The 11,997-nt window shown below is 46.9% G+C and overlaps 1 protein-coding gene across 1 annotated transcript in view; it reads right to left on the bottom strand.

Moving 5' to 3' along the window:
• The window catches only part of LOC121931143 (zinc finger protein 638-like), a 20,196-nt gene that overhangs the window by 5,812 nt on the left and 2,387 nt on the right, over positions 1–11,997 (bottom strand). The window contains exons 3-8 of the mRNA XM_042468533.1: positions 11,758–11,957; positions 9,827–10,753; positions 8,258–8,319; positions 7,010–7,051; positions 6,143–6,312; positions 4,171–4,692 (exon numbers count right to left, since the gene is read on the bottom strand). Of these exons, the coding sequence (XP_042324467.1) occupies positions 4,171–4,692; positions 6,143–6,312; positions 7,010–7,051; positions 8,258–8,319; positions 9,827–10,753; positions 11,758–11,957 (1,923 nt within the window). The remainder of the gene's footprint in view (positions 1–4,170; positions 4,693–6,142; positions 6,313–7,009; positions 7,052–8,257; positions 8,320–9,826; positions 10,754–11,757; positions 11,958–11,997) is intronic.

Here is an 11,997-nt window from a genome sequence, read left to right as displayed (position 1 = left end):
AAATAATAATAATAATAATAATAATAATAATAATAATAATAATAATAATAATAATAATAATAATAATAGCACAGATGTAACAGAGAGCTTAGGAACAGTGTTCACACAGTTATACCAGAATCCAGGCAAACAGGTACTGTACTGGATTTCAGGGAACACTCATGGACATATAGACACATACTCTACTTGCCTGCGTGCAATCTGGTCCTGCTCAATGTGACTTCTCTGTTTGTCTAATCCTGAATGTCTTGGGCTGACAAAGACAAGAGATTCAACTCTGGCAACTTACAAAGAAAGAATCCCCCATTTCAACCTTGAGCCTCCTTGTTTGAAAACGTGTGCTCTTGAAGTCACATTATCTGTCCAAAGGAGATCATGATGACTGTAATGCAGGCGAGTAGTGGGCCCTCTGCTTCCAGGAGCCAGGCATATCTCCCAAGTCTGATTAGCACCCAGGAGACATGCTAGGACTGCAGCCACTCCATTACCTTCTGGAGGTAAGGCTACAGCTAATACCAAGACCAAGTTCTCAGGAGCAAAGTTTCCCTCCACCCGAGTCAGACTTACAAGCGCCACAGAGAGACACCAGGAAAAAGAGAGACAATTGTGTTCTCAGCATTTAAGTAGGAAGCAGGCTGCTAACAAGGAGCACATGCGAGACCTGGGTGGGCTATAAATATCTCAGCACCTCCCTTGGTCCAGTATGGTCAACCACTATCCATCGCTCTTGGGAGACATCTCGCTGTTGTCTTGTATCTTGACTGATTGACAATTGCCTGGAACTCTGCTCAGACCTGGACTACTCTTTTGGATTTTCCTTTTGAACCTGCTGTACTGGACTTACTGGAGCCTCATAATGAACCTGGACTGGATCATACAACCGTGCTTTTTCTGCAAACAACTTGATGAGACAAGCTCCCTTTCTCTCTCTCTCTCTCTCTCTCTCTCTCTCTCTCAGTGCTTGATATGCTGAGACTCTGAACTGAGGATTTAGCTAGCCTCCCAAGGGTAAAACAGGACAGTACTTAGACTTTCCACTGTCCCAAGCATCCTGCACCATTTGATCCATACACTGCACCCATATCCCATGAGAGGAGCAATGCTCATGAACATCAGTCTCAATAGTCATAGAATCATAGAGTTGGAAGAGACCCCAGGGCCATCCAGCATAACCCCCTGTCTGCCATGCAGGAACTCTCAATCAAAGCACCCCCGACAGGTGACCATCCAACCTTTGCTTAAAAACAGCCTCCAAAGGAGACACCCTCAGACTCCGAGGAAGTGTGTCTCACAGTCAAGCAACTCTTACTGTTAGATTGTTCATCCTAATGTTGAGGTGGAATCTCTTTTCCTATAACTTGCATCCACTGCTCTGTGTCTTATTATCTGAAGCAGCAGAAAACAAGCTTGCTCCATCCTCTATATGACGTCCCCTCCTGTATCTAAATAGGGCTATCATATCACCTTCAACCATCTCTTCTCCAGAATAAATGTATCCAGCTCCCTAAGTCTCCCCTCATAAGACAGGGGCGCGCTACAGACCGCTCCTTTGGGGTGACCTGTAGGCGCGCCTTTCCCCGGTATATCGGGGCCTCAGCTGCCAGACCGGCAGCCTCCGAGGCCCCGATCCTCCGCTTTGCAGGCTGCGGGGAAAAAGCAAAAGGCTGCTTCCCTGCAGCCTGGAAAGGGGTGTCCTTGGGGCTTCAAGCCCCAAGGACACCCCGCGGCGGCGGGGAGGAGGAGGAGAAAGGGGCCCCTTAGCCCCTTTCTCCCTTGCGTTGCTGGGCGCAGCCGTCTGAAGGCTGCACCCAGTGACGCAAACCAGGAAGGAGCTCCGAAACGGAGCTCCTTCCTGCTCCACACAAAGGGCGCATTAAGCGCCCTCGCGTGGAGCGATGGCATCACGTCCGCGCCACCTCATTTGGAGGTGGCGTGTTCATCACGCCATCATGGCGGCGGCCATGTGGAACGGCCACCGCCATTTTGTATGCGCAGAGCGCGTGCTAGGGTTGGGGGGTGCAGAAGCACCGCCCCTTCCTAACCCTAGTACGCGCTCGTCGCGTACTTTCATGGCAGTCTGTAACCCGCCATGGTTTCCCGACCTTTCACCATTATGTCACCCTCCTCAGGACACATTCCAGTTTCTCAACATCCTTTTTGCACTGTGGGGCCCAGAACTGGACACAGTATTCCAGGTGAAACCTGACCACAGCAAAATAGACTGGCACTATTACTTCCCTTGATCTAGGCTCTATACTTCTATTGATGCAGTCTAGAATTGCATTGGCCTTTTTACCTGCTGCATCACACTGTTGATGCATGCTCAGCGTCTATCTATTATCTATTAAGCTAATTTTGAATTTTGTTGGTTTTGGCTAGCTTTCTGACCAGTTTTGGGGAACTGTAAACCCAAACAGGCTCTAAAACAGCAATGGAAACCTGAAGCACTACAATGCAAAGTAGCCTCTCTCTTTGCAAACTCTTTGCTCTTCTCCCAATGGAATCATCAAAGAGAAAGAAAAAGTGAAGACAGAGCACTTTAAAAAATGATCAGAACAAACTACACAGGAGTAAGAAAGAAGCAATCTGTAAGTTAAAGAAGATATTGAGGAAAGTCAGAAAGTAAAAATCATTTGAGGAAAATTACTCTGATTTGGATAAAGACAGAGAAAGAAACTGATGGTATAGAGCTGGAAGAGCAGTATTTTCCAGCCAGCTGGGTCAGGCAACTTCCTTGCCACATTCTGGTGTGTGTTGCCACTTTCTGTGGCTCCTTCTTCTCAACAATCTTAGAAACGTGATCATTCAAAATACAATAAAAATAAAAAAAGACTTTCAAAGTTGAATCTGCGTCTTCTTGTGGTTGCTTCCTCAACAGGGAAGCAATCTGGTTTTAATATTTGATTGTTCGTAGACCAAGATGCCTTATCTACAGACATTCACCTTAAATTTTCAATGGCCATTGTCCTCACTGTCCCATGAACTAAGAGCTCCAGAACACCTCTGGAAATGATGCCTCACAGGCCATTATTTATGGTACAATCCCCAGGAACAAGAGAACCCCTGAACAGGAAAGTGCAGGCTGCATGTGGCCCCACACCGTAGTTTTGTGTCCCCTTAATTTACCTGTACTTTTTTTTTAATTAGTGCAATCTTCAGACTGAGCCAAACCACCAAACACTAGATGCAAAGCTGGTGGCTGCTACTTCCTCACCCATCTCAGAGCCCCCAAAACTGCCTTCAGTCCTACTCCAGGAGAAAGGCAGTATATAAATTAAATAAATACAAATTAAAATAAATTAAGTTATTAAACTAAATTAAACATAAACAAAACCTCTGGAAGCACCTAACTTCTTAAAACCAGGAATTAGCCAAAATTGGGAACCAGAAGTGACACAATGTCACTTCCAGAGTGTCTGGACATGCTGCTGACTTGATGGTGGGCAAAAACTGGTCTCAGTTTCCCATCCGGACCTAAAAGACCTCCATTCCTTGCATGGCCTAGAACAGTGGAGGTATGCTACAGGGAAGGATAGATTTGAAGTAAATATGGTGGACTCTTCGCTGCCACAAGGGTTAGGTCTGCCTTTTTCCCCACCCCTGGAGGGGAAAAACATGGAAGCTCAGTGATGTGCATGAGTTTGCGTCAGCATCCCTGTGGGCACTGGTACCGCCACTGGCTAATATGGGGTTGGCCAATCCACAGACTAAGAGGCCTAGTGGTGCAGTGGTTAAATGCCAGTATTGCAGCCACAGGGTTGTGAGCTCAATCCCAGGTCCACTCAACCTTGCATCCTTCTGTAGGTTGCTAAAATGAGTACCCAGTTTGTTGGGGGCAATTGGCTTACAGAATGTAAACCACTTAGGGGGTGCTAGTTCACTGATAAGTGGTATAGAAATGTACTTGCCACTGTAGATTGGTAGAGCCTGTCAATGCAGCTGGTCCACTGTTTATGAATGCAGGTGCCTCGGCAACAGAGAAGCCATGCTAACCATGGCTCCTTGCAGACCCAGAAAAATTGGGGGAAGGGAAGAGCTCCCCACCTACTTAAACCTGAACATGTTTTCTGCAACATCAATCTGTTACCGCACCAGAGCAGATCCCGAAGGAGAGAGATCTAGCAGAGGGCACTTTCTCTACATACAGAAATCTCATCAGTGGTCTCTCACCTGCATGAGGAGAAACGGTTCTCGGCACCACTTCTTGCTTATTCCCTTGCTTCTCAACATTGCAACTCGCAGAACTACTTGGCTGGGGTGTCACACTGCCCACAGCTGAGCTTGGGGCCGCACTGGCCACAGCCTGCCCACTCGAGCCCTCCTTGGCAGCTAAGACAGCTTGCACTACCTGCGTTGCAACCATCTGCATCATGGAGACGAGGCCCAGAGATACTGAAGTTGGGTCAAACTGCACAGGTGGAAGTGTAGGCAAGCCCACTCCCTGGATGAGGCTGCCACTCCCTGTTCCTCCCGGCTGGAGCAGCGACATGGCCTGGGAGACACTTTTCTCCACAAGAGAACTCAGCACCGAAGGCTGAGGGTCAGTTTTCGACTGCTCTTGGCTTGCTGCCTCAACCTTGGGTTGCTCCTCTTTAGAGAGTTTTCCATGGTGTTCTGACTGGGTATGAGGCTGTTCCACCGCAACGTACTGTGCTGCAGACTGTCTTGAAGTCCTTGAGTCTGTAGGCGACACTAAACAGAAAGGGGGGGGGGAACCAAAGGAGTCTTTAACAAGCAGTCACCAATCTTACCACAGCCTCAAGTTCTTTTGCACCACTCCTCACCAATATTACTTAAAATCATAACTTGCTTTAAAACTTGACACAATACTTCCCATGCCACACAAGACAGGTGAAAGAAGGAATCTTTGCTACCGTATATACTCAACTACAGGTTGATCTCATGTATAAGTCAAGGGCAGGTTTTGGGGCCATGTTTGTGGATTTTAATACAATCCACAAATAAGTTAAGGGTAAAATTTAGGGGATTGTAAGAAAGGATGGAAAGGATGATGGAAAGGAAAACAAATGCCAAAAAACTCAGCAGATTCCAGCAGGCATAACTGTTTATGCTCACACTAAAGGTTAGATAGATGCGAGAGTAGAAGGGGGTCTATGTTTTCAGGACAGATTACACGCTTGCAGCTTGCCTTTCACCAGCGGACGGTGCCTTTGTTAAAATAAGAGCTAAAGTGCAGTACTTACACTGACTCGTAAATAAGTCATCTCAGGTTTTTGGGGTCAATTTTTAGACTAAAATTTCTAGACTTATACATGAGTATGTACAGTAAGCAATTATAAAAGTATAAAATCTGTGAGAAAGGAAATCTGCAGCACTGACACACCAGAAACCAATGCACTTTCCCTTTCAAAATGGGAAATTTGGTGCAGAAAGCCTTTTCGCTGGTTGTTCCCACCCTCTGGAACTCCCTGCCACAGGAGGCTAGGATGGCGTCCTCCCTGCTGTTCTTTTGCTGGCAGCCAAAGGCGTTTCAGTTCAACCAGGCTTTTAATATATATAAAATACATTAAATATACTGTCAAGGAGGCTTTCATAAAGGGTGTGTGTTTTATCTTTCTTTTTACTGTTGTATGTTTAATGCAATTTTATACTGTTTTGGTAATATTTTTAATTGTTTTCAAAAATCATTAAGAAGAAACGGCTGGTCTTGGATCTGGGAGCCCACCTCACTTCTTCCCTTTTAAAATCTCATCTTCCTATCTGAAGTGCTTTGCCTTCCCTCCTGTCCCATCAGTAAGGAGCAGTAGTCTTTCCTGGGGGCCGACAGGTAAAGCAGAAGAAGGACACAGAACTGGGAACTGGGCAGGATGGACAATAAGGCCTGTTACAGACTGCCAAAATAAAGCTGCTTCAGGTCTCTTTGGAGGTATGCTGTTTAAATGGTGCATGCATCCTAAAAATCCGGAAGCTGCGCCAAAGCTGCACTCCAGTGCTTAGGAATGGAGAGTGGCTTTGGCGCGACCTCCAGACTCTTAGGACCCATGCATCACTTAAATAGCATACCTCCAAAGAGACCTGAAGCAGCTTTATTTTGGCAGTCTGTAACAGGCCCAAGTATATTAGAATTTGGCCTTTGTGAGCTAGAGGTTTGAGAGTGGTGTAGAGAACTGGACCTACGTACTTCTGGGACTAATCGGACTTCGGCTTCTTTGCCTGCTTGCTCTACCATGCCCAGGGCTCCTTGACCGTGACCGAGATTGAAACCTGGAATGGCTGGACCTTGAACGCTCTGGGCTGGAACTGACAGATGGTTGTCTTGGAGCTTGGTTTGCATTTCTGTCACTCTCATATCTGTAAACAAAAAAAAACAGAGATTGTAAATCTTCCTCCAACATTTCCCATTTAATAGGAAAGAAATAACGAGATCCAATATTTCCTAGAGCCTGGGGCAGGAACAGATTTTTGTGGGTTTTTCGGGCTACATGGCCATGTTCTAGAAGAGTTTAATCCTGACGTTTCACCACCGTCTGTGGCTGGCATCTTCAGACTGGCTGGCATTCTCTGAAGATGCCAGCCACAGATGCTGGCGAAATGACAGGAATAAACTCTTCTAGAACATGGCCACATAGTCCGAAAAACCCACAAAAATCTATGGATGCCAGCCATGACAACCTTCAGCTTCGCACTGGATCAGAAACACTTGGATAAAAATTAAAAGTTATTAATAGCCCAACTTAATTTATAAATTAAACTCTTTAAAGTCAAATAAAAACACGACGGCCTTACAGGATCCAGTGACTATAAAAGTCAGATGCTGCAATCTACTACCCAACTTCAGAGTGACAGATTCCAGAAAACAACAATGACGTGCAATGGAAAGGTTTGCACGAATGCTACCAGATTTAACTGGAGAGCAGCCTATAAACTGTTCAGCTGTCTCCCAGCATGGAAAGATGAGAAGCGATCCTACAGATTGTGTTGGAATATCAAGATTATGGCAAATGAATTCTTATTTATGAAAATAATCACACAGAAATTGAAAACGTACCTCTTTCTGAAAGAGGCATCTTCTGGGTTCCAGTCTGGGTATCTGTTTGAAAAACAAATCAGTCAACACAAACCAAGGAAATGTCCTCCAATTTCACACAGCGTAGAGTTCATCCGCCTGTAACTGCACTATGGTCCAAAACACACTGCAGAAATAATCCCGATTGAAACCACTTTAACTGTCCTGGCTAGGGAATTCTGGGAACTGTACCTCTGCGAGACATTTAGCCTTCTCTGTTAGTGAGAACAATAAACTACAATTCCCAAGATTCCCTAGCAATGAACCAGGGCAGTTAAAGTGGTCTCAATCGGGATTATTTCTGCAGTGTGTTTTGGACCGAAATCATCAAAACTGGTAATTATTTCTCCCACGAGCGTCAAAGTCTTCTCAAGTCCCACTCTTGAGAAATATAGACAAAGTGATCAATCAGTTGATTGATTTTAATCCTCTCTTTCTGATAGTAGGTTAAAATCTTATTATTTAGGTAAGTCTTCAGCATGCAAAGAAGGGTCCAACAGCAGTGCTGTATTTTCATCTTACTTGCTGTTTTTAAATGCTTATAAATAGTTTGGACTGATGTTTTAATTTGCTTTTAATTTCTTTTACTGGAAATTGTTTCATCTGCACTATGCTTTAGCTCATGTCTAAGATGCCCTTGGGACCCATGTTGGGGGGCAGCCAAGGGAAGCATTAAATAAATAAGTAAGCTATACATTCTTACATCTAAGCCTATAGCACTGATCTCTCCTGAATCAACTTCAGAAAAATCACATGACCAACAGAACAGTCACTTTTTAATCTGAATTGCAATGAAGTTGACCTTCTGAAGCAGTGGCACAGCTCTGCCACAAAGGACCTACTGACCCAGATGCCAAAGGAAAGCACTCAGCACTTGTTTGGAGAGATACAGGTCCAAAACAGACTGCAGAAATAATCCAGTTTGAGACCGCTTTAACTGAGCTGGTGCAAGGCAAGTGAATTTTGGGAACTGTGGTTTTGTGAGACATTTAGCCTTCTCTGACAGAGACCTCTGGGGCCACCACAAACTACAATTCCCAGGATTCCTTAGCACTGAGCCAGAGCAGTTAAAGCCGTCTCAAACTGGATTTCTGCAGTCTGTTCCGAACCACAGCAAGGCATCTACCACTAACAATTGTGCTCATTTGAAGCATTAAAAGCGTAAAACCAAACTGTTTTAGAGTCCCAGGGGGACATTTCCCATGCCATGAACTACCAAAAAGTCCTTACTGTTGGCGCAGTTGATGGCAGCTCTCTGAATGCGTAGCAGTGTTCAGGTGCAGAAGCCAGCCCTTCAGGAGAGAAAGCAAAGGAAAAGCTTGGCTGGATTGCCGTCTTGCAAAGCTCCCTCTTGCCTAGCTTTTGATTTCCCACAAAAACCCACCCAGACCGAGCCCCAGCTTCGCCCTCAGGACCTCCGCTGGGATATCAAGGGCTGTCCGTCAACCCTGCCTTCATCTACTATAACAATGAGATCGATGCTTCAGTGTCCTCCTGGGGAACTCAGGGGAGCAGACACTGGGTTCTCAGGCCATCTCTCATCTTTGACATTAGCAGGCTGTTTAGCTTCAGGAAACTTGTCACACGGTGCATCCTTAGATAACAGCCCCGACCCAATCGATTTCATTTTGCCGAAGGGTGAGGATATGAGGCTCTACAACTGTCTTTTTTGGATCCTTAGAACAGAGAGGGGCTAGAAAGGAAAAACAAGTGCATCTATTTCTTAGGATAATGTCACGCCATACAGCTAGAGCCTCCCTTATCTGAAATGCTTGGGACAAGACGTGTTTTGGGGTTTGTGGGGGGGGGGGGTGTTGGATTTTGGTGTATTTGCATATACACCAGCAATTTCCAAACTTTGGTCCTCCAAGTGTTTTGGACTTCAGCTTCCAGGAGCCCCGGCCAGATTGGCCAGCAGTCAGGAATTCTGGGAGCTGAAGTTAAAAACATCTGGAGGACCAAAGTTTGGGAACCACTGATACATACTATTAGATGCTTTGGAAATGGGACAAAACTTCAAATTGGATTGTCTTTTAATTTCATTTACATTTTTAAAAAAGATTTAAACTGGGTATCAAGTACAACAGAGGATAAATAAAACAGATACTCATGGTTACATTATACCCTTTGAATATGTTAGGAGCAGGTTATGGAGATGAGTGGGAAGATGACCAGTCCTACTCTGTAAGCACTGACTATAAAGTCTGTAACTCCACTCTCAGACCTGCTTCTCTGTAAGGGTTCATATTTGCATGACAGAGATAATGCAGTTCAACAGCACTTCAAGTCTGTAACTCCAGCCTATGGAATCCTGGGATTTGTAGTTTTCTAAGTTCTTTAGCCTTCCCTGTCAAAGAGTCCTGGTGCCTCACCAAACAACAAATCCCATGGCCATTAAAATGGTGTCGAAGTCCAAAGATAGATACATCAGAACAAGGACAAATCTGGATATAAATGTAAGGGATTCGGGTTGTTGTTGTTTTTTTTTGAGAGAAGGAATGGATTGAAAATTAATCTAAAATCCATTCAGATTCTTTTCTTAGTACCATCTAATAAAAATCTGCATCTTTGAATATGAATGAGGGTTATATTAAAAAAAAAGACAGACTTCTACTAAAACATGATGCCTTAACAGACTCTTCCTCTCCAGGGATTTCAACTGTGATCTAAATAATTAAAACAGAATCCTTCACTTCTCTGAAATCAAACTTAACGCAACAATTAACACTGGTTAATTAATGAGTAGATAAACCTGAGTGAAATCAAATCAGTCCTCATGGGGGGGGGGGAGCTACTCACCGTTGAATGTATACATTCTATTTTGCACAAAATACAAGTATGCGGAAACACCCGTGGGAATGCGCCGTAGTAATCATTCATCATGGATGGAGTAGGACATTTGTTCATCTTCCAGGACTCTGAAGAAGTGGGAAGCTTTGTGGGCTGGGAGACTGATGGTCCCATGAAAGGGGTGGAGGGTTGCGCTGTCCCCATAGGCCCAGTCAAAGGACTGTACAAACCATCTCCCCCCAAAGTGTCCCGGGATGGTATCTGTTGAGCCATTTTGCGCATTCGGATGGTTCTCAAAATTTCAGGCATGTTCTCAGGCTTCAACTGATTCTCTGGATAGGAACTAAGTTCCTCCAAGTCTTCATGAGATAAACCAAAACTCTCCAAGATTCTTTCAGCGCCTTCTTGTATGTAACGTTCCTGAACCTTTGTGGTTGGCTCTCCAACCTTTGCTGAAGCAAGCTGGTTATAACTGTGGTTTCCAGATTGAAAAGAATCCTTTTCCAAATGGACAGGGGCACTATTTCCCACGTCCTTCTGCTTTATTGCAGGGGACAGAGCTGGTCTTCTAATATCATCTTCTCCTGGCAAAGGCCCACGAGGCCATGGATCAGATGAATTTGGTCTATTCATTTGTGAAGGCACAATCCTGTTGGGTTCACACATCTCACCTGGGAATGGGCCCCTAATCTGTGGAGGAACATTTCCTCTCTGTTCAAACATGGCATCTGAGCAAGGGCCCCTCATCCGTGGAGCCATGTTCCCTCTATGCTCACCCATCTCACCTGGGAATGGGTCCTGCATTGGTTGAGGCACACACCCTCTACGCTCACTCATCTCACCTGGGAATGGGCCCCTCATCTGTGGAGGCACAGGCCCCCTACGCTCACCCATCTCTTCTGGGAATGGGCCCCTCATCTGTGGAGGCACAGGCCCCTTACGCTCACCCATCTCTTCTGGGAATGGGCCCCTCATCTGTGGAGGGGCACAGGCCCTACGCTCACCCATCTCTTCTGGGAATGGGCCCCTCATCTGTGGAGCCACAGGCCCCTTACGCTCACCATCTCTTCTGGGAATGGGCCCCTCATCTGTGGAGGCACAGGCCCCCTACGCTCACCCATCTCTTCTGGGAATGGGCCTCATTGTGGAGTACAGGCCCCTTACGCTCACCCATCTCTTCTGGGAATGGCCCCTCATCTGTGGAGGCACAGGCCCCTCACGCTCACCCATCTCTTCTGGGAATGGGCCCCTCATCTGTGGAGGCCCAGGCCCCTTACGCTCACCCATCTCTTCTGGGAATGGGCCCTCATCTGTGGAGCGGACAGGCCCCTACGTCACCCATCTCTTCTTGGAATGGGCCCCCTCATCTGTGGAGGCACAGGCCCCTTACGCTCACCCATCTCTTCTGGGAATGGGCCCCTCATCTGTGGAGGCACAGGCCCCCTACGCTCACCCATCTCTTCTGGAATGGGCCCCTCATCTGTGGAGGCACAGGCCCCTATCCGTCACCCATCTCTTCTGGGAATGGGCCCCCATCTGTGGAGGCACAGGCCCCTACGCTCACCATTGTGTTTTGGGAATGGGCCCCTCATCTGTGGAGGACAGGCCCCCCTACGCTCACCCATCTCTTCTGGGAATGGGCCCCTCATCTGTGGAGGCACACGGCCCCTACGCTCACCCATCTCTTTGGGATGGGCCCCTCTCTCTGTGGAGGCACGGCCCCCTACGCTCACCCATCTCTTCTGGGAATGGGCCCCTCATCTGTGGAGGCACAGCCCTCTACGCTCACCCATCTCTTCTGGGAATGGGCCCCTCATCTTTGGAGGCACAGGCCCCCTACGCTCACCCCATCTTTCTGGAATGGGCCCTCATCTGTGGAGGCACAGGCCTCTACGCTCCACCCATCTCCCCTGGGAATGCGGCCTGCATTGGTGACGCACCCTACGCTCACCCATCTCTTCTGGGAATGGGCCCCTCATCTGTGGAGGCACAGGCCCCCTACGCTCACCCATCTCTTCTGGGAATGGGCCCCTCATCTGTGGAGGCACAGGCCCCTTACGCTCACCCATCTCTTCTGGGAATGGGCCCCTCATCTGTGGAGGCACAGGCCCCCTACGCTCACCCATTTCACCTGGGAATGGGCCCCTCATCTGTGGAGGCATGGACCCTCCACATCTCTC

The sequence above is a fragment of the Sceloporus undulatus genome, chromosome 5, assembly GCF_019175285.1.
Source record: "Sceloporus undulatus isolate JIND9_A2432 ecotype Alabama chromosome 5, SceUnd_v1.1, whole genome shotgun sequence".
NCBI lineage: Eukaryota > Metazoa > Chordata > Lepidosauria > Squamata > Phrynosomatidae > Sceloporus > Sceloporus undulatus.
The sequence above is the reverse complement of the archived record's forward strand: the minus strand, read 5'-3'. Positions and strand labels throughout refer to the sequence as shown.